At 39.7% G+C, this 23,736-nt stretch overlaps 1 protein-coding gene across 1 annotated transcript in view; it reads right to left on the reverse strand.

The window, feature by feature from the left end:
• plk4 (polo-like kinase 4 (Drosophila)) overlaps positions 1–23,736 on the reverse strand; it is a 63,830-nt gene that overhangs the window by 10,022 nt on the left and 30,072 nt on the right. Inside the window, exons 7-14 of the mRNA XM_072584164.1 lie at positions 22,985–23,385; positions 13,917–14,021; positions 13,105–13,207; positions 11,345–11,494; positions 11,125–11,255; positions 8,375–8,469; positions 8,106–8,229; positions 4,275–4,418 (exon numbers count right to left, since the gene is read on the reverse strand). Coding sequence (XP_072440265.1) covers positions 4,275–4,418; positions 8,106–8,229; positions 8,375–8,469; positions 11,125–11,255; positions 11,345–11,494; positions 13,105–13,207; positions 13,917–14,021; positions 22,985–23,385 — 1,253 coding nt within the window. The remainder of the gene's footprint in view (positions 1–4,274; positions 4,419–8,105; positions 8,230–8,374; positions 8,470–11,124; positions 11,256–11,344; positions 11,495–13,104; positions 13,208–13,916; positions 14,022–22,984; positions 23,386–23,736) is intronic.

Here is a 23,736-nt window from a genome sequence, read left to right on the forward strand (position 1 = left end):
TAGGAGTTCAGTGGGACAGGTGCAGGCTGAGGCAATGGATCGACCGGGGCGGTCAGGTTTGGTGAATCTTAGGAAGGAGGTAGAATCGGGCAGGGCAGGGTTCATGGAAAATGAGGTTGAGTCCATCTTCCGCAGTTACACTAGCACTACCCTCCATCTGTTTGTCCACTAGATCGATGACTGTATCGGTACTGCCTCGTGCTCCCATGAGAAGGTTGAACAGTTCATCAATTTTACCAACACCTTCCACCTGGACCATTTCAGGACATCTTCCCTCACCTTCCTGGACCTCTCCATCACCATCTCCGGTGACTGACTAACCACAGACAACTACAACAAGCCCACAGATTGGGGGAGGGGTGGGTGCGGGATTTGCTACAAAAGTTCACTAAACTGGTTTCTCAAGAGAGGGATTATCCAATGATGAGTGATTTAAATCCTGGTATGTTCAAACATGGGACAGCTGGAGAAATTGCCAAAAATATCACAAGTAGTCCACACAAAAAAAACAGACAGGAAAGTTTGTCAGTAATAATTAATGTTGGCTCCTGAATAACTGCAGAAATATTTTCACCAAGAAAACATGCAAAATGTGAATGGAAGAGCACAGACATGGAAGAACTGGAATCGGAGGTGGGGCTCCTTCAATCTCCTATTATATCACTGTCTCAATGTCTCCTGCCTAATTGCTCCAGCTCCTAATTCTTCGACACTTGCTCTCCTTTAGAGAGACAATTTAAAATTGGGTGAGTGAAGGGTGGAAAGGAAGTAATTTATCAGAGGAACTGGAACAGCAGCATGAAAATGACAAGAAATTTGAAAGCAAATGAAAACAAACAATTTGAGTTGAGTCAGGGCGAGGGGGAGAAAGAAATGAACAGTAATAAGATTCTCCAGATGAAATGCTCAGACGTTTAGAGTTAAATGAATAAGTTAAAAACATACACAATAGGAATAGCACACTCAGACCCTCAAGCCTGACCCAAGTACACAGCTAATAATTACTCCACATTTCCAAATATCCCAGATAACCTTTCATCCTCTTTCTTATGCTAAATCTGCATACCTCTTCCTTAAACAATGTTCAAAGACCCTGCTCAAACACTTGAAGAGCATTTCAAAGATTCATACACCCTGAAAAAGACTCATCTGCCTTATATATCTGATCCCTAAATTCTAACAGTGATGCCTAATTTTAAAATTTGCCCACTACATAAGCATACCTTTCACACTCAAGAACACTCAGGATCTTTTGTTTCAATCACGTTGTTTCTTAATCCAAACTTCAGCAAATACAACCCTAGCCTGTCCAACCATCCCTCATTAAACAACCCATCCATTCCAGATATTAATCAACAAATCTTTTCTGAACTGCTTCCAATGCATTTACATCTTTCCTTCAACAAGGCAACCACTTTTGCACACACTACTCCCACATGAAGCATACCCACCTTACTTTTACAGTCATTTTTCCTCCTAAATGATAACAGCCTATTAGCTTTCCTAATCACCATAGCAGCTTTTTGCAATTCATGTGCTAGGGCCACCCAGATCCATCTGCATCTTTCACCACTTAGCGTGCAAAAGGACACTTCCTAAGAGCCAAAATGGACAATTTCACATTTTTCCAAAGTGATGTCCATTGGGCAGATTTTTGCCCATTCACACTCCCTCTTCACAACTTAAGCTATGTCTCAAAAGGCCATCAGCATATCTCCAAATCATACCTTTGGTCCCTGCATCACATTTTATACTTGGTACTAGGTAATGATTTGGGTCAGGTATTAGATTTAGAGGTAAGAGAGCACTTTGGTGATCGCGACCACAATTCAGTTAAGTTTACTTTAGCGATGAAAGGGACAGGTTTATACTGCAGGTCAAGATTCTGTTTTGGGGCCACTGTCGTTTGTCATTTTAATAAATGACCTGGATGACTGCATAGAAGGATAGGTTAATAACTTTGTGGACAACACCAAAGTCGATGGAGTTGTGGACAGTGCAGAAGGATGTTGCAGGTAACAGAGGGACAAAGTCAAGAGTGTGGTGCTGGAAAAGCATAGGTCAGGCAGATTCAGAGGAGCAGGAAAATTGACGTTTCGTGCAAACCCCCCTCATCAGGAATCTCGAGGGATTTTGCCCAGACATTTCCTGCTGCTCGGATGCTGCTTGACTTGCACCTAAGAGAGCTGCAGAATTGGGCTGAGAGGTGGCAAATAGAGTTTAATGTGGAAACGTGAGGTGATTCACTTTGAAAGAAGTAACAGGAATGCCAAGTACTGGGCTAATGGTAAGATTCTTGAAAGTGTGGTTGAGCAGAGAGATCTCGGTGCCCATATGCATAAATCCCGGAAAGTTGCCACCCAGGTTGATAGGGTAGTTAGGGAGACATACAGTGTGTTAGTTAAGTGTTTCAGTGTCTGAGGTAAGTGTTGCAGCGGTACAAAACTCTGGTGTGGCTGCACTTGGAGTATTGCATATAGTCCTGGTTGCCGCATTATAGGAAGGACGTGGAAGCATTGGAAAGGGTGCAGAGGAGATTTACCACGATGTGAGGGAACGGAGGCGGTTTTTGTTAGACAGAAGGTTAAGAGGTGAGACTTAGAGACATACAAGCTGATCAGAGGATTAGATAGGGTGGACAGAGAGAGCCTTTTTCCTTGGATAGTGATGGCTAGCACGAGGGGACAGCTTTAAACTGAGGAGTGATAGATATACAGATGTCAGAGGTAGGTTCTTTACTCAGTAAGAAGGGTGTAGCATGCTCTGTCTGTAACAGTAGTAGACTCACCAGCTTTAAGTGGATTTAAATGGTCATTGGATAAATACAGAGGAACCTTGATTATCTGAATGAGATGGGCAGGCACTATTTCATTCGGATAATCGATTTCCTCTGGGGCTCGGAGTTTTCTGTGAAGTCTGGTCCCCATTCAGGAGACTAGGCAGCAGCACACCACGCGTGAGCCCTCACCCCAACCCCTGCCCACCTGCCCCCGGGGCAGCCAGACTGGACACCAACAGTAAGACTGCTGCTGCCTTTGTGGGGTAAGTCTCCAAATAACTAACCAACTACCACACATTTTTTGACAGGTTCCACCTCTGCTCTGTACAGGACAGTGTTGGAGAGATTATCTGGGGAATGGGGTGGGGAGTTCACCCCTATGTAGAACTCCAGGAAAAAAGAAGTATGTGTGTATGTGTGCATGTGTGCATGTAAAAAAAAAAAAGAGAGAGAGAGCGAGCAAGAGGTCAGTCATTTAGAGACGGTGCCTGGACTGGCCAGGACTGTTCTCGGCAGCATTTCAGTGAGCCAAGTTAGTTTTTAAATCATTGTACTTGTAAACAAAAGACTGAATCAGGGTTAAAAACAGATCTGTGATGTAATGTTTCTATCGGGACCTTGAGATTCCCTTCGGATAAATGATATTCGGGTTATCGAGGTCCCTCTGTACATGGATGATAATGAAACAGTGTAGGTTAGAGGGTTTGCAGATTGGTTTCAAAGGTTGGTGCAATATAGAGGGCTGAAGGGCCTGTACTGTGCTGTATTGTTCTATGTTCTATATAAATTATGAAAAAAAAAAGAGACACCCCAGAACAGATCCCTGTGGCACATTGCCTTGGAAGGCAAGATCAGTTCCAGATTCCAATTTGCCTTGTTGTTTCATCCTTTGTATCTTCAAAGGTCTTATTTAAAGAAAAACTTTTAGAATTATGCTATAGAGTGTGGAGGTGGACCAGAAGTTCTAGTAACTGCCAGGATGCAGCATCTCTTGCATTTTGTTTCCAAATACTAAGTCCCTGTCTCACTCTTCTTCCAGTTACTAACTTATCTTGTATATTCAAATAGGCAAAAGAATTGGAAATCTCAGCAGTACTATGGACAGATCAGGAGGAGGGATGGATGAGGGGGCAGAGGGGCAGAGGGGGATAGAGGGGGAGGGGAAGGCAGTGGAGGGGGAAAAGGAACATTTTTCTCCTGCCATTATGCCATTTCAATTTCTCAAAGTGTAATGATAATGAAATTAAATCCTAAAAAGATTACATTAGACTTCTTCCTTTTATCAGCTTCCAAGAAATAGCGGTTATAATTATAGGCAAGAGAATTTTTCTTTACATAATAAAAATAAAGGATGTCCTACTATTTTACTGAATGATATGGAGACATATCACAAAATTCTACTTGCCTAACCATTACAAAACCATTTGTCCACAGGCACACAGTTATAAAACAAAAACCTTAGCATTGAGATGATTTGATCATTATGCATACATACCTGAGAAGCCCAACCAACATTAGGTACAAACACAGATTTCAGCACCTGCCCAGGACTTGGAGATACCACAGTTTGAGTTGAAGGTGCCGATTTATTTTTTTCAACAGTGATTGTTGTTAAACTGGAGCTTTCACATGAACAAATCTGCAAGATAAGCAAAATTTATCTTATGATTTGAAAATCATTTTTCCATAACTCAATAAATACAGTGTGTACAAAGCATGCCAGAAAAACACAAGCACTTATGGAAGTGTATCTCAGCATTGATTGGCAGCTTTTGAAAGGTGAAAATTTGAGTTGAGTAGAGGTTTATTTTAAAGCATTAAGTAGCAGCAATTATAGCATATAAAAGAATTTGCAATATATAGACATCACATATAATACACATCAAATCAGATTTGGAGATACTACCAACACGAGAAACCATTGGACCCATACACTTATGTCAAATTTGAGCCAATTCCAGATTGGGTCAAGAGCAGTATTATTTAATTTTTCCTTCTGAAATCAGTTTCCTCTAATATAATGTACAAAGGTACATCCTTTGTGTGAGGCTAGACCACAAAGACCAACCAACCAAACAGTGGACAACATTGGTGGCGTGATTGCCTGGAGTTTCTGGATGATAGCCAGGGAATACAATTTTTGATAATTTCCACTTTCTAAGCTAAGAACCTTCATATCTTTTTGATAAAGAGCATATAATTTTTTTTTAAAAAAAGGAGTTGTTTCCAATTACTGGAAGGCATAGATTTAAAGTAATTAATGAACCAGAAGCAATACAAGAAAATGTTCTTTGAAGAGATGAGTTTTCTGAAACCAAGGAGCATGCATAGTAGCAGCTAAATCTGAAATGAAAGAAACCTTACAAAACCCCTAAAAATAAACAAAACAAAACAGATGAAAGAAAAACCACTTAAAATAGATGTTTTTAGAAGTAGACTTTATATTGCAAATGCATGTTTACAATAAAAATCAGGAGGTGAGCAGTCAGAATTTATAATAGATGGTGTCAGATGACATTCTTTTTGAAGCACAAGTAGGTAGGATTTGGAATGCCAAAGGACTGGAGTTCCAGTCAAGGGTTTTTAAGACTGGAAATGTCAACTACTACTTGCTCTTCCAGACAGAATACTCTCACTTGGAAGAAGTTAAATTTATTTTTTTTAAAATGAAATTGCATTGCTACAACTGTAGTGCTTAACATTAGAGATCATTTCTGCTTCATTTGGAAAGTTATGTAAACTGCCAGCCCAATTAAGTGAGATTCCTGACTTTATACTCTGAAGTTCTCCTCATGAATCAATTCCAAGATTAATAATAGTTTCAAACACTAAACATCTTTTAGAACAGTTAGATACAGGTGGCAAAAAAATAAAAACCAGACAAAGAGAAACTAACTCCAAACTAGCAAGAGCCAGAGAAAGTACAGGCCATTGTGTTATGAATTACCAATTATCCTTACGAATTTGGAAGACTGGAGAATAGTTTGTTTTCCAAATACTTTACTTGCTGAAGAATTTAACTTGTGCTAAGTTGAGTAAATAGACACTTCAGCTGGACTAGTGATCTCAATAGCCATTCATATAGCATTTATAAAATGTTACTTTACCAAGTAGTGTAGCTTTTTATACAAGACAAAATCCAGAATGTATCTGTGCTCTTTGACCTTTTGTGTCCTTTACTCCTTAATTGACAATTATCAGCTAAATTAGCATGGGACACAAACAAGATTGCTGGATGATTTTCTTTTTGAAGATTTGTAGCTCAGGTTGAGGTTCAGGTTGTAAGTTTGCTCGCTGAGCGAGAAGGTTTGGCTTCAGATGTTTCATCACCATGCTAAGTAACATCAGTGAGCCTCCGGTGAGGCACTGGTGTTATGTCCTGCTTTCTATTTATGTCTCTTGATCTCTTAAAGAAGGTGGGTGATATCCTTTCCGGTCCTTTTTCTCAAGAGGTTGGTAAATGGGGTCCAAATTGGTGTTTATTGATGGATTTCTGGTTTGAATGCCAGGCCTCGAGGAATTCCTGTGCGTGTCTCTGATTAGCTGGTCCTGGGATGAATGTGTTGTCCTAGTCAAAAGTGGTGTACTTCTTCATCTCGATGTAAGGATACTAGTGATAGTGGGTCATGTCTTTTGGTGGCTAGTTGGTGTATCCTGGTGGCTAGTTTTCTACTGTCTGTCCGATTTTGTTTGTTACAGTTCTTGCATGGAGTTTTGTAAATGACATTTTGCTGGTTTATATAGGGACCTTTAGTTCATCAGCTGCTGTTTAAGTGTGTTGGTGGGTTTGTGGGCTACCATGATGCAAAGGGGTCAGAGTAGTCTGGTAGTCATTTCAAAGATGTCTGGTGTATGGTAACGTGGCTAGAGTTTCTGGGCACGTTGTGTCTGCTTGTTTGGGTTTGTTGTTTAGGAATCAGTGGACTGTGTTTATTGGGTACCTGTTCTTCTGGAATATCTGTACAAGTATTTTTCTTTTGCTGCCCACAACAAACCCTATACCACAAAACAAATGTCATTACAAAATACCATGCAAGGACTGTAACAACTATTACATTGGACAGACAGGCAGAAAACTAGCGACCAAAAGACAATGACCCACTATCACGAGTATCTTTACATACAGATGAATGAGGACACCACTTTGCCTGGGACAACACATCTATCCTAGGACAGGCTAAACAAATATTCACAGGAATTCCTAGAGGTCTGGCATTCAAACCAGAACTCCAAGAAACACATCAATTTGGACCCCATTTACCAACCTGAGAAAAAGAACAGAAATGATATCACCCGTCACAACAGACGAGGCACAAATAGAAAGCAGGACATAACACCAGTGCTTCACCAAAGGCTCACTGATGTTACTAGCATAGTGACGAAATGTCCGAAAACAACCCTTCTAGCTCAGCGAGCAAACTTAAACTGACGATCACTGGACTTCCACAATATTTTGGTGGGAGGGTTTGTAACAATAGAGAAATCAAAATTTAGCACTGAATGATGGCGGATGTTTGAGTAAAAAATACAAAGTGCATTATAAAATATTTGTTACCCAAGATCCTACACAACTAGAATGGAGAAACCATAACTACATATGATAAATCAGTAATTTCTAAAACAAGCCAGCTTTAATTGCACGAGAGAAAAAAAAGATTCAGTCATGCAGAAAAGCATGAAGCAGGAAGAGGCAGTATGTGCACAAGTATGACAATCAAGGAGAGAGGCTAATTGCGCAGATCACAGCGAGGGGCGGGGTGGGGGATCATTAACAGCATGGAACCTACCTACAACAATTCAAAGAGTCACAATGGAACACTTTATACCTGAAGCATAGTAATTCATGATGTCTACAGAGCAACCTTCAGTCAAAAATGACATTGTCCAAATCTCAAATCTGTACCAAACTAATTACATTGACTTGCTTTAATTCTTTGAATGCATTTTATTCAGCATCCTAAATTAGATTAGCTATTTATTTACTCTGAAGGGTTAAAAGATCATTCAGGCAAACAGCACACACCTTATGCTGCACCAAAGAAAAATAGCTAGGACATTTTTACAGATGAGGTATATAGTAAGTGATTGAAGTATTGTGCTCCCAATTTAAAACCATGTATCAACTCTTTAAAACACAAACACCACATTAGGAAGTGAATTACTGGTAAACAAATTAGCTTCAAGGAAGTAATGACTATATCAGAAGCATCCAAAATGACCTATGTTCAAAATGCCATTGCTGTGATAATTCAGAACAAAAAGATACAGCATTGGCAAAAAGGGTCGTTGCTTTATTAGATCCAAAATATTTGAATTGACTACTTACAGAAGGAGTAATGCTTGTAGCCTGGCTAGAAAAGATATGTTGGATCTGTGGTTGCTCCCCTACTGCAGATTTTGAGCCGACTGAAGGAGCTGGAGACAGCATCGGGTCTGTGCTGGATGGCCGTCTACAACAAGAAAGCATAAAGAATCATCAGGCAGTCACCAAATGACCACATCCTGTTGGCCTGGTCAAACTTCAATAGTCGTTCTACATATGTACTCAAATTGCAAAACAACTTGGAAATAATAATCCCTAAATCAATGTTTTACCTTCCAATGATAATTGGAAAAAATGACACCTGCATTTCCTTCCTCTCATCTTGTACAGCAATAATCGATTCCAGTTCAAGGCAAGTCTGATGAGCCTGTTAAATACAAATAGCTATTAACAATCAGGTCAGTAAGCTATTTTAAAAATATAGTTTAATAGTCATTTGTAGTACAGCAGTTGAGTACTTCTGAAGAAGAGATTGTCAAAGCTTTTTGTTTTGCAATTAATCAGAAAAATTGGCAAAAAAAATGCCAATATAAAAAGGGAAAACATTTATGCTGTGCAGTGTGCCAAATGGTTGATAAATAGTCTGACTAGTACGCATTAAATAGTAGATTCTCCATATAATTAATGGCAAGATTTGGTAAGAATTAAAAACACCATGGCTGGGCAGCAAGGTGGCTCAGTTCTTAGCACTACTGACTCACAGCAACATGGACCCAGGTCAATTCCAGCCTCATTTGCACATTTTCCCTGTGCGTCCCTAGATTTCTTCCTCTTTCCTCCCACAATCCAAAGATGTGCAAGTTAGGTGGATTGGCCATGCTAAATTGCCCACAGCAGTGAGGGATGTGCAGGTTAGGTGGACTAGCTATGGGAATAGCCATGGAAAATGCAGGGTTATAGCAAAAGGAGGAATGAGATGAGATGCTCTTCACAGAGTCGGAGAAAGGTCTGAATGGCCTGCTTCCACACTGTAGGGATTCTTGACTGACAATGCTGGTTTAAATTGCAAACCAGGCAAGTTGCCTCTGACTAGTCAAGACGTTACTGTGAGCAAGACTATTACAGATTTTGCCAAGTTGAAACATGCACAATGTGTATTCTGTCTGCAAAGAACAAGATCTTGTATATTCATAAACGTACCACACTGCGGGGCGACTGACAATGCCAAATTATTTTACAAAATAATTCTTAGCTCATTCAGGGTTATTTATTAAGTGCTATCCAATTTCAGAATCTCATTGATCATTGAATGCTGTTGTTGAGTTTGCAAACCTATGCTGGCCATTAAGCTAAAAAATATGTTCTGTGTAGTCAAGTATATGAATCCAGTTCTAATATTATGCTAGGTTTGTAGGTTGTATGTGCAAGACCAGTAAATTTTATCAACCAAGTTGACTGATCATTTGTTTGTAACAGGGTAGTGTCTATCCAAACGCATGCATTTTGGGAACTCAGAGCATTAATATACAGGACCCTGGACAGAAATGGGTCAGGAAGAACATACATATATATTCAACTGTTTCAACTCAACAAAGTGACAGTTATTTTTTGATTCATTCTTCTTAAGGCATTGTCTGGTTTTAAAATTTAAACAAGGCTTGGTCGTTAACTGTCAATCAGCATTGATTGACGCAGTGTCCATGGTAATCTCAACCAGAGTCCATGTTTCAACAATCAGCATTGTTCTCATGCAATATTTTCTCACAAATTTTCCTGATCAATGAAAAATTAAAAACTTCAATAACATTTAAAAAATACTCAATTGATGAGATTTCATTTTTGAACTTTCCAAAAGCAATTTAAAAAGGTTACTTTATATACCACTATATACTTTGCTCAATTCTTCTGGTTGTTTTGCATTAAGGAATTAGAATCCTAAAAATTATTCAAACACCCCGCATGCACATTATCCTCAAATGCAAGTTGATGAATTTGTCCAACCCATCAAGTGTTTCCCTATCCTCAGCAGAGTTTCTGAATTGACTGTCAAAGTAGGCACTCAAAAAAAAAAAATTAGTAATGCAATGCCCAGAGCACACAAGGGAGAACCCAAAGTGTCAGGAGCTATTAAACAAAAAGTGATTTCCGACCTGCAGGAAACCAATTGCACTGATGTGGAATTTAATAATTACTATTGCCCCATTTTGTTTAGGTATTGGCTTCTATCACTATTTCACTGTTTTAAACCAACTTTTTTGACTGGAGTAGCATTTAATCTTACTAATGAGGATGTGGCTGCACTTGCTGTCACTGCAAAGGGCACATTCACCACTCATTAATACTTGTGACTTCACTGCTGGTTTTTATGCAGGCCCTGCAGTATTGACTTCAATTTTTTCAGGGCTCAAGGTTGTTAAAAGAAAATCATCTAGGAAAACATTCAGAAAGCACCCTTAGGGGCCACAACCAAAATGTTTCACTAGCTACCCAACTTCCCTGGTGAAATGGCAAAGCCAAGCAGTGAACAGAGCAGAGCAGAGATCAGGGTGGCCATAGGATAAGCACTTCAGATTCCACCATTCCAGTTCCATGCAGCGTAGGTGCACAATGATGAGGAAGTGCATTAGAAGGCTCAACTGCAAATGGAGTATGTCTTCCATTTTTAGGGCAAGGCTAAATTTTCAAGAGTAACTGAAAACTTGTTTTGTGTATTTGTTTCTTACAGCAGATATCTTTTAAGAATGTGTTAACAACCCGGATTCACAAGATTAAGTTATTGTGTATTTTCTGATGCGCATCAGTAATTGGAATTGCTTTTCAAAATTACAGTTTTAAATGGAATAAATCTTCAACACATTTTAGATCAAATTAGCATAGCGTCAATTTTCCAGTGACATCTTACAAGACACTAAAGTGAATTATCCCAGTTACAAATATCCTAACTAGGTTAGAATTTCTAAATAATAAAGTCTTTGATCAATTTTTTTTTAATCAGTATAGACAGTTATAACATTTCACAAGTTACAAATAATGATTTTTTAACATGTAAACTGACCAGCAACATTACAAATAACACTTTTACCTCATGTGCATGTTCCATATAAGAATTTATTTCTTCGCTTGGCCCATTTATTTTGGTTCCTTTGTAAGTATGTGATTTTCCAGATTTCTCTATGATTCGAAGAAACTCTGATGATTTGTTAATTTTGGCTCCTGTTAAAAAGGAATTATCAAAGTAGTAAAAACCCACTTGTTACTGTCAGTATCATATTGTAAATCACATTTAAGTGCTTCAGACTCACCATCATAAAAGCAGACTTCAACATCAGCTTGTGGACTGTTCTCCATCAGCATGCATTTGGCATATTTAGTGTACAGTGTGACCTTTGGAGTTTTGGATCTCACCAAATGGACAAACTTGGATGCATATTGATATTTTTTCCAGTACTTTTCTGAAATCAAATAAGATACAAATGAAATAAGTGTAAGGCCAATCATTTCAGCATTTTAAAAACTCAGCATAGTCAGTGAATAGAAAACAGTACATCTTAAGGAAATCAAATTAAAACAAAATGCTCAGCAAGTCAGGTAACATCTGGAGACAGAAACAAGTTAGTGGACAGAATTTTAGTTACTAATGGGAGGCAGATTCAAGGCAGGAGCTAAACTTGAAAAAAATGGCATCAGATTGGAAGCATTTAACATATTCTGCCTTTAACAGCCAGCATTCAAATTTCTGGATCTGAATGGAACTCGCTATGGTCAACCAGGCAACAAGACAGTGAGGAGACCTTAATTTCATTGATAGATTGGGAAAGAATAAAACTGAATAGCCCTGCTTAAAAGCTGGGATCATATCACTTTGGAGTGCACTTTCACTACTTGATAAGTTTGACAATTTCTTGAAAGTAATCCCATTAGCTTAGGTTTCACTCATTTCGAGTTGTTCTTCAGAAGACTAATGTTTAGGAAAGTACAAGAGGAGCAGCATCAGCAAAAGGCATCAAGAACTAGGACAGCAGTAGCTGCCTTCTCAGGCACAGGCTGTGCCAGAAGACAGACAGATCCAGCAAGGACTCCCCAGTGGATCTACAAATGGAAAATCTACTTTTGACAAATGAGCAGTAGTGCCTCAGAATGCAGAAGCTTTCTTCTAAACTCATTGCTGCTGTATGCAGCCCCCTGGAATAAGGAAGTCTTTCCAATGGGCCAATAAAGCAAGGGTTGCTATGGCTGAGGCTCCAAAAATGGACAGTTCAGTTATTTCAATCCTTATCTGGGGTCCCTTTAAGTTGCAATCCTATCTTTGAAAGATGTGCCACATGAGAATGCCTGCTTGTGTGTTGTGTTATCACTGGAGAAAGCAGGCAACATAGCGATAACAAAAGCTGCTTCAATTATAAATATATTTGAACCATTACAGCAGATTCCTTTACTCAACCCTCTCCCATCCCTTTCATAGGTGACTTTTCTCTAAGGATTCTGCTCTGAAGTTTTAGGTTGATGACCATTCAACAGAATGTAAGGGTGTTAAGATGAATAACTTGCAATCAGATCTTTTTAAATGCTTTCACTTAAAAAGTGGTTTATTTCTAATAGTTAGTTCTGATGGAATGTCAAAATATTAAATCTCACCACAGATACTACGTGAACACTAAGGTCTAGACTTTCCTTTATGTTAGAGACACTTATCCTAATGTTTTTCAGAAAAAAAATAAGCTTTTTACATTGTGGTATTTATTTAAAATGATTTTATTTTTCTAGAACTCAGTTAATACACAGTCACATAAATCCAATTTGTCTGTTATTTGCAATTAGGAAAAGCAAATGATAAATTAGAAAATCAAAAAAAACACCAAATTTGAACAACTATAACAGTAAGCTATATTTAAAGTCAGTATGCAGTACACATCAACATAATAAAACTACTCAATTAAGCCAATTAAAATTATGCTCCAAATAATTTCTTATAAACAAAGCTGATTTCATATTTTTTTAAAATTATAGACTGCCAATGTAGGTTAAAGAAAAATTCACAACATTGTCTATTAATATTAGATACCTGGCAAGTTGTCAAAACGATAAACAAATACATCCTCAGGTGGAGACGGAGGCCTGTCATCCAGTGGGAAACCTTTTCCCTCATTTGGGTAATAAATATGGATCTAAGGAAAGTAAAATTTCAAATACCTATGATTTTGCAGATAATGTATTATCTGGACAGTAATCATAACATTAGCTTCATTTGAAAGAAACACCATGAAATCAAGCTACAACGAGTTAGATTTGTGAATGCCTGACTTACAACCCTATATGAATATGGTTGAGGTGGGAAAAAAAAAAAAGGGTCAAATGGGACTAGATTAATTTAGGATATCTGGTTAGCATAGATGAGATAAGGATAAGATGAACTGACCGGTCTGTTTCCACGCTGGACAACCTATGATGTGACAAATGCTTGTACTTACAAATTGATCTCATACAAGGTTGCATTGATAATTTATGATAAAACATTTCCTTGTACGTTTGAACAATATCTTATAATTTCCCACAGTGTTCTGCCTGGAGTACAAAATTGACTTGCTAAAGGGCTCAAGAACAGAATCCGCTCGCAACCCGGGGATTACACATGCTGGTTGCTTGTAAGTGATTTTAAGAAAAAAGATTTCTTGTAGATTAGTGGACAAATTTAAATATAGTTACTAGAAGATATTAGATTAGAACATCAGAACCACCAAAATTGACAAAGGTTTGATTAAAAACTGCCTGGGGTTTGTTAAGAAAGACATCCTACACTCCATATTAATACAAACATTGAACGTCCGAAAAAGGAAGATGTACTAATGTAAATTCTCACATTCAAAAATAACTTACCATGCTTCCATCTGAGGATATTCTAAGTACCTCCTTCACACGCTCTTGAGTGCCACTCCCTTTTAGAAGTTCCATACATACTTCTTCAGAGTCGAGAATGCTCACCTGAACAAGGATTTCAATTTTGTTTAACAGTAGGTCAAAAAGGCATATTCAAATTCATGCAGAATATTTTTTAATAGAAAAATTCAGATCAACTAGTGTTTATACTCACCTGCCAATTCACCTCATTTCCACTTTTTAATGTATCTTAAGTCCTATCATATACTCATTTTGTTTTATTTTGAAATCAAATCTATTTGACTCCACTTTGTGGTGATAAGCTTCAAACAATAACCACTTACCAGGTGAAGAATTTTCTGATTAGACTTAGTTGTAAGCTACCTTCTATATACGGACAAAATCCAAAACTTGGGGACCATGAGTGCAAAGCCTCTCCTCAGTGCAAACCATCCATAGAAAAATTCTGTCAGATCACAGTCAAGATAAACATCTTTGACCTGCTTCCCTTTTGGCAACAGCTGTAATCTCAGTCTCAGCACAAATTTTGAACACTTGTGCTTACTTCAAGGCTTCTTCGCCTTTCTTAAAAAGCCCCCACAAAAAACTAGACCAAAACAGTGCACTGAATTGTGGATCGCCTGACCAAAGTCTTATACAAGCATAAACATAACTTTACTAGTTTTAAATTCTAAACTCAAACACTTCAGTCGAGATACTGAAAAGTATAGGGTACACAGGATGATCAGTGTGTTAATTTTATCATACAAGTAAGCCTTTGACAACCATATTTTGGCCTAATGCATTGTGCTAATCAGATCAGTGGATGACAGCTGACATGCTCTCAGCTGATTAATATTGGACAGTTCAAATCCAATGAAGTGAAACTTGGATTGACAGATCATAAGTTTTGCTCTTGCTATCTTGTTACTGCGAGTCAGTCACCAGCAGCCTCTTCTTGCAAAGACAAAGACATTCAACATACTTTTAACAAAAGGAAAGAAAAATACTTATCACATACAAGAGGGCGGGGACTATTTTACCCTATACAAGAATTATTTGCAGTGAAACTATTTCAATGTTAAAAACAAAATTCAATCATTTAACCTTAAATTATTCCAGATGCTCAAACCACAGCGAAGGATTACCCATCTCCATTCAAGTTCTTTGTTGAGTTGACACAGCTGCAATTGAATATCTTCATGCAATTTTTTTTCCTTCATTTGTCTCTTTTATGGATTCTTAAACCAACAATCATTTATTTCTTAACAGGGCTCCCTTAAACTCATCTTCCTGGACCTTTTCTTATGCTGACTATAAGATACCCAGGACTTGATTTCTTCTGCCAGATTGTGATCAGACGGCCTGTTGTAAGGATTGGTGCGGAGTTCACTGTTGCATTTCACTTATTTAAAGGATTTAGATGAGAATACAGGAGGCATAATTATTAAGATTGTTGATGACATCAAAAGTGGTGGTACAGTGGACATTGAAAAATCATTTCAGGGTGCAACAGGACCTTGATCTGGATGTACTGACTAGAGAAGGTGCAAAACTTGTAGGAGAAAGTGAGGACTGCAGATGCTGGAGATCAGAGGTGAAAATGTGTTGCTGCAAAAGCACAGGTCAGGCAGCATCCAAGGAGCAGGAGAATCGACGTTTCAGGCATGAGCCCTTCTTCAGCAAGGTGCAAAACTTGACCTACTCTGGGAAATAAGGCAGGGCAGATGCCTGAGGTGTCAGTTGGGAAGCACTTTGTGGCCAGCGACCATAATTCTATTAGATTTACCATAGTGATGGTAGAGGATAGACCGGATCGAAAAAGTTAAATTAGAGGAAGGTCAATTTTGATGATTTCAGGCAAGAACTTTGAAAGAGTTGATTGGGGCAGATATTTTCAGGTAAATGGAAAGCATTCAAAAAGAAAAAGGAGATAACGTGAGTCCAGAGACAGTATGTTCCTGTTGGGGTGAAGGGAAAGGGTGGGAGGTGGAAGGATTGCTGGTTTACTACAGAAATTGAGATTTTGGTCAAGAAAAAGAACATATGTCAGGAATGGACAGCAGAGATCGAGAGACTCCCTAGATGAGTATAAAGGCAGTATGAGTGTACTTAAGAGGGAAATCAGGAGAGCAAAAAAAAAGGGGACAAGAGATAGCTTTGGCAAATAGGGTGAAGGAGAATCCAAAGGGTTTTTACAAATATATTAAGGGGCAGCACAGTGGTTAGCACTGCTGCCTCACAGCACCAGGGTCCCAGGTTAGATTCCAGCCTCAGGCGAATGTCTGTGTGGAGTTTGCACATTCTCCCAGTGTCCCACAGTCCAAAGATGTGCAGGTTAGGGGAATTGGCCATGCTAAATTGCCCATAGTGTTAGGTGCATTAGTCAGAGGGAAATGGGTCTGGGTGGGTTACTCTTCAGAGGGTTGGCGTGGACTGGTTGGGCTGAAGGACCTGTTTCCATACTGTAGGGAATCTAGTCTAAGCTAAAAGGGTAACTAGGGAGTGAAGAGATCCCCTTAAAGTTCAGCAAAGCAGTCTGTGTGGAACTGCAGGATACGTGGCAAGATACTAAAGGAGGATTTTTCATCACTGTTTACTTTGGGGAAAATAATAGTGACATCTTGAAAAATGTCCATATTGCAGAGGTGGTGGTGCTGGATGACTTAAAACGCATAAGCCTGACATCAGTGGTGGCTAAGTTGCTGAAGGGAATCAGGAGGGACAAGATTTACATGCATTTGGAAAGGCCAGAACTGATTAGGGATAGTCCACATGTCTCACTACCTTGACTGAGTTTTTTGTTCTAGTAACGAAGAGGACTGATTACAGCAGAGAGGTGGACGTGATCTATATGGACTTCAGCATGGCATTCGATAAGGTTCCTCATAGTAGACTTGTTAGCAGTTAGTTCACATGGAATACAGGGAGAATTAGCTATTTGGATATAGAGCTGGCTTAAAGGTAGGTGGTGGTGTGCTTTTCAGACTAGAGGCCTGTAATCAGTGGTGTGTCATAAGACTTGGTGCTAGGTCCACTGCTTTTTGTAATTTACATAAATGATTTGTACTTGAAAATAGGAGATATAGTTAGTAAATTTGTAGGTGACACCAAAAGTGGAGATGCAGTGGTCAAAGTAGGTCACTTGAGTACAAAGAGATTTCGGTCAGATGGGCCAATAGGCCAAAAAGTGGCATATAAAGTTTAATTTAGATCAATGTGAGGTGCTGCATTTGGAAAGACAAATCTTAGCAGGACTTATACTCTTAATGGTAAGGTTCTTGGAGTGTTGCTGAACAAAGGGACCTTGGAGTACAGGTTCCTTGAAAGAAGAGCCAAAGGTAGATCGAATAGTGAAGGCAGTGTTTGGTATGCTTGTCGTTAGTCAGAGTAATGAGTATAGGGGTTGGGAGGTCATGGACATTGGTTAGGCCACTTCTCGAATACTGCATGCAATTCTGATCTCCGCTATAAAAAGCATATTGTGAAACTTGAAAAAGGTTCCAGAAAAGATTTAAGGATGTTGCCAGGGTTGGAGGGTTTGAGCTAGAGGGAGAGGCTGAATAGGGTTATTTTCCCTGGAGTCTCGGAGGCTGAGAGGTAACCTTATAGAAGTTTATACAATGATAAGGGGCACAGATAGCCAAGATCTTTCCTCCAGGTTGGGGGTAAAGATTTAAAAAAGGAACCATAGGGGCAACTTTTTCATGCAGAGGATGGTGTGTGAAGGGAATGAGCTGCCAGACGAAGTGGTAGAGGCTGATACAATTATAACATTTAAAAGGCATCTGGATGGGTATATGAATAGGGAGGGTTTAGAGGGTCATGACCAAAAGCTGACAAATGGGACTAGCTTTGTGTACGACATTTGGTTGGCATAGACAAGTTGGATTGATGGGTCTGCTTCTGTGCTGTACATCTATGACTATGATTGCATCAATGGGCTGAGGGGCAGATGGAATTTCAGTTAGATAAGTGAGAGATGTTACATTTTGGGAAGACAAACTAGAGCAGGTCTTACAGTTAATGGAAGGGCCCTAGGAGGTGTTGTCAAATAGAAAGTCCTAGGGGTGCAAGTGCATAATGCCTTGAAAGTGGCATCACAAGTAGTCAGTGGTGTAGGGCCAGAGAATTGAGAGAGAGTTAGGAGCCAAGTTAAAAAGTAGGATCTCAGAGGTAGTAATCTCAGAACTGTTACTAGTGCCACGTGCTAGTCAGAATAGAAATGAAAGAATAGGCAGAATAAATGCGTAGCTTGAGAGGTGCAGGAGGGAGGGGTTCAGATTTTTGGGACATTGGGACCGGTTCTGGGGGAGGTGGGACAAATTGGACCTTCTACACCTGGGCTGGACCGGAACCAATGTCCTTGGGGATGTTGTTGCTTACTATTAGGGAGGGTTTAAACTAACGTGGCAGGGGGATAGGAACCAAATGAGGTGGTTAGTGGACAGTGAAACTAAAGCCTGTAACTAGATCATGAAGTCAGCATGACTAAGGGGAAAAAAAAAGTAGACAGGGAGCAGATAAACACAAAAGAAGGGACTGGTGGTCTGAGGTGCATTTGTTTAATGCAAGAAGTGTGGTAGCTAAGGCAGATGAAGTTAGGGCATGGATTAGTACCTGGGAGTATGATGTTATTGCTATTATTGAGACTTGGTTGAGGGAAGGGCATGATTGGCAACTAAATATCCCAGGATATTGATGCTTCAGGCAGGATAGAGGGGGAGGTAAGAGGGCTGGAGCAGTTGCATTACTGATCAAAAGAGGATATCACAGCTGTGATAAAGGAGGGCACTATGGAGGACTCAAGCAGTAAGGCAATATAGACAGAGCTCAGAAATAGAGGGGGTGCGGTAACAACGCTGGGGCTGTACTACAGGCCTCCCAACATAGAGCGTGAGGTAAAAGTACAAATATGTAAACAGGTCATTGTAGGGTGTAAGAGCAACAAGGTGGTGGTGATGGGAAAATTAAAATTTCCTGACATTAGCACTGTGAATTCCAGTCAGAGGTCTAGATGGAGCAGAATTTGTAAGAAGCATTCAGGAGGGTTTTCTAGATTAGTATGTAAAGAGTCCATCTCAGGAAGGGGCCATACAGGACCCAGTGTTGGGGAATGAGTCCAGCCAGGCAGTTGAAGTTTTAGTAAGGGATTACTTTGGGAAATAGTGATCACATTTTCGTAAGTTTTAGAATACTCAGGGACAAAGACTGGTCCTAATGGAAAAGTGCTAAATTGGGGGAAGGCCAACCATACCAAAATTCGACAGGAGCTGGGGAATGTGGATTGAGAGCAGCTGTTTGAAGGTAAATCCACATTTGATATGTTGGAGGCTTTTAAAGAGACGTTGATTACAGACATGTCCCTGAGAAAATGTGGGATAGAAATGGCAAGATTAGGGAATCGTGGATGACAGAGGAAATGGAGACTAGCCAAGAGGAGAAAGGAAGCATACACAATGTCTAGGTGACTGAAAAGACAAAGCTTTGGAAGAATATTGGGCATGTAGGACCAACCTGAAACAAGGAATTAAAGGAGGGCGAAAAGGGGTCATGAAATATCTTTCATTCATATATAAAGATGCAAGACGGTACCTAGAGGAAGAGTTGGCCCACTCAAGGACAAAAGAGGAAAAAGTCACACGTGCAGTCAGAGAAGAGTACTTTGCATCGGTATTCACTGAGGAGAGGGACATGACGGATGTTGAGGTTAGGGATGATGCTGACTTGACCAAGAGTAATCCAACATGAGAAAGTAAGTGTTGGGTATTCTAAAAGACATTAAGTTGGACAAGTCGCCAAGTCTGGATGGGATCTATTCCAGGTTTATGAGGGAAGCAAGAGGAAATAGCTGGGGCCTTAACACAAATCATTGCAGCATCCTTGAACACGGATGAGGTCCCAGAGGACTGGAGAATTGCTAACATTGTCCCCTTGTTTGAGGCGGGTAGCAGGGATAATCCAGGTAATTATAGGCCAGTGAGCTTGACGTCATCAAGTGGTAGGGAAGCTATTGGAGAAAAATACAAGAGATAGGATCTTTTCCCAGTTGGAAGAAAACAGGCTCATCTGTGATAGATAACATGTTTTGTGCAGGAAAGGTCATGTCTTACCAACTTAGAATTCTTTGAGGAAGTGACAAAGTTGATTGATGAGGGAAGGGCTGCAGATGTCATAGACATGGACTAGTAAGGCATTTGATAAGGTTCGCCATGGTAGGCTGATGGAGAAAGCGAAGTCCCATGGGGTCCAGGAAGAACTAACTAATTGAATAAAGAACTGGCTGGGCAACAGGAAACAGGAAGGGAGCTTCTCAAAATGGAGGAGAATTGTGACCAGTGGTGTTCCACAGGGATGCAGGCTAGCTACGAAGAGAGGTTGAGTAGATAAGGATTATTTTCATTGGAAAGACTGGAGGTTGGGGGGTGGGGGCCTGATTGAGGTCAATAAAATCATGACAGCTAATAGACAGAGTGGATAGCAAGAAGCTTTTTTCTGGCAGAGTTGGGACTCAATTAGTACAGGTCACAAGTTCAAGGCGAGAGGGGAAAAGTTTAAGGGAGATCTGCGTGGAAAGTTCTTTATACAGAGGGTGGCGAATATCTGAAATGCATTGCCAGCAGAAGTGGTAGAAGCAGGCACGATAGAGTCATTTAAGATGTATCTAGACAGATACATGAATGGGGAGGGAACAGAGGAATACAGACCCTTAGAAAAAAGGTGACAGGTTTAGATGGAGGATCTGGATTGATGCAGGTTTGGAGGGCCAAAAGACCTGTTCCTGTGGTGTAATTTTATTTGCTCTTTGTTCAGGAAATTATAGGCCAGTGAGCCTGAGGTCGATGGTGAAGCGAGTTCTTAGAGAAGATAATGAGAGACAAGATATATGCACACTTGGGAGAAAATGGACTAGCTAGCAACAGACAGCATGGTTTTGTATGGCGAAGATCATGTCTCATGAATCTGCCAACTCTAAAAAAACTTCAAAGATAATTGATGAGGGAAGGGCTGTGGATGTAACGTATGAACTTCAGTGAGGCATTTGGTAGTGTCCAACATGGCAGATAGGGGCAAAAACTAAAATCACATGGGATTCAGGGTGGACTGGCTAGATGGATACAAAACAGGCTAGGTCATGTAAGATAGACTAGTGGTGGAAGGGTATTTCTCAGATTGGAGACCAGGACCTGGTGGTGTTCCACGGGGAACAGTCTTAGGTGCTCTGTTGTTTGTAGTATATAGAAGTGATCTGGAGGAAAATGAGGGTTGTCTGTTTAGGAAGGTTGCAGGTGACACTAAGATTGGTGGAGACGGTGATAGTGCCGACAATTGTGAAAGGATACAACTGGATAAATAGATTGACAACTTGGGGATAGAAATGGTGGATGGAATTTAATCAAGACACAAGAGAGATGCATTTTGGAGGATCAAATTTAGGCGTGAATTACACTAGAAGAAATGGCAACATGCAGGTCCACAGTTCCCAAAAAGTGGCAACACAGGTGGCCAAGGTATGTAAGGAGGCATATGGCATTCTTGCCTTCATTGGCCAGTGCACAATTGTCAATTGCTGGAAAAACCCCATCTGGTTAAATAATGTCCTTCATGGAAGGACACTGCCATCCTTACCCGGTCTGGTATACATGGGACTCCAGACTTACAGGGTTCTTAAGCAGACTCTGGGTAATTAGGGGTGGTCAATGCACATTGGCTGAGCAGTGACATCCTTATCCCATGAATGAATTTTTTAAAAAAGTGAGTGATGACCCTGGATAATCCAAAATAAAAAAAGTACTAAATTTCTGTTCACTGTAACAAGTAAGGGTATTTGCCTCATATGACAAAGTGTATCAATAAGTTAAAACAAAAAGGGGAATTTGGATAATACCACAAAATTGCACAATATTCAAAGGATTTTTTTCCCCTTCAACAGCATGCTTTATATAATGAAGTTGACAAGCTCAACAGTCAAATCTTTTTCTAAACCAGAAGCGAAAGTCAAGCCCTGCACCTGAAGTATCATTTCACATTTGCCATCTTCTGGTAAAACAAGAAATGACTCAGATGGCAAAGTAGTTAAAAGCAGCAATAATTGACTGCTGACTCATTATTAGGAGACTTTTGAGTAAAAGAAGAAATGACAAAAGCATTAACCCAGTGAATGTCACTCAGTGCTTTCACAGTGGTCTACAACAAATTGAAAAAGTATGCGGTGAAGAAAAACATTCCAATAAAGAAACTGGTTTCCATCACAACTGATGGTGCACCAGCCACACACACAACATAAACAAGGGCTTTGTTGCTTTTTGGACAAATGGTCCTGGCTTCCTCCCTTTGTATAGTGGCATGTAACAATCAACCAGTGAGTATAGCAGGTAAAGTCACGGACTTGTCAATGAAAATTGTTAAAACTGTAAACTTGATTAGAGCAAGAGCACTTCAGCACCATTTATTTAAAACCTTATTTGTTAAACTCAGGTGCCACCTGCAAAGATCGAACACCTGAAATTACCATTTCTTCGAAGAAAAATCAAGAATGGAGTCTGCAGACTGATCAGACAGATCAGTTGCAGATCACAAATCTGCTCAGTATCCAAGCTGTTACAAATTAGTAAACTGCCCGAGACAGTCAACCGAATGCAAATGAAGGTGACTAACTCTGAATATCTTTAATTAGAAGTGTTCTGACAGTCTAACATCTAACTCAGAAAACATAACCCAAAAGGTGTAGTGATAGAATCTTTTATGAACAGCATGGGACATACTGCATGTATGTTCCTTCGATCACACCAAAATACAAGTTTCCAATATTTAGTTTTGAAAAGAACCCAACTAAAAGATCAATTCAGGTTTCCCCAGTCTAGCTCAGTGATGCAGGGACTAATTTGTGTGACATGGGTTGTCTTTAAGGTCAGTTAACAATACAGAGGATTCTCTCATGTGGATAGTATTTTAAAAAAGCAGCAGTACCCTTATCCAATATTAATTTTTACTATCAAAAGAAATATCCTGACGTTTTTGTTTTAAACTTTATACAGTTAAGAAGAATTTGAAGCTGCAATTCTTACCACTGCATTTTTGGTTTTCTGACGGATCGGTTTAAGTCTGTGGGCCCTCAGTGGTGACACCAACTCTTGCAACATCTTCGACCGATTCTCAGAAGGCTGTCTTTCCTGTTGGATGAAGCCTTGTGGTTTCAAAACTTGACGACAGTTGTACGGGACGTCTGCTTGCTCATTACCTGCTTTGGCAGAATGTGGTCGAAGAACCCCATCATATTTCCGAATTCCCATCTGTACTTTGAAACAGCTTTCTTGATAAAAACTATCATTTTTCACTTGGTTGCTAGGATGTTTTCCCCATGTACTTGCTGATATTACTTCTTTCATAACCTGTTGTTTTCTTCCACACTGGAAACTTCCACTAGTGCTGCTTTCGGCACTAACATCCATAACTGTTTTGAATGGAGCTAGAAGATAAAATGATTCATGTATTAAAGAATAAAACTTGGCAATCAAACATTTGCCTAAATATGGTCCAAATTTTATCTACATTACCAGAGATATCCTTGGGGATGCTCTTCAGAAAATCAGACACTGCTACAGGAACTGAAAAATGTTCAGAAGAGGATGCTCAAACACTATTGCAGTGCCAAGTGGCTATGTTACAAGAAGGCCTAACCTGCACGCAATTTTATGGGAGGAGGTAAAAGGCAGCCATTTTATCCTAAGTCAGGGAAGGCTGCATGGGTCCTTACACCCATGTAAGGAACTAGACCAGCCATGTAAATATGATAGCTAAAAGAACAGGACAACTGTTG

Source organism: Chiloscyllium punctatum, chromosome 14 (assembly GCF_047496795.1).
Source record: "Chiloscyllium punctatum isolate Juve2018m chromosome 14, sChiPun1.3, whole genome shotgun sequence".
In the NCBI taxonomy this organism is placed as follows: Eukaryota; Metazoa; Chordata; class Chondrichthyes; order Orectolobiformes; family Hemiscylliidae; genus Chiloscyllium; species Chiloscyllium punctatum.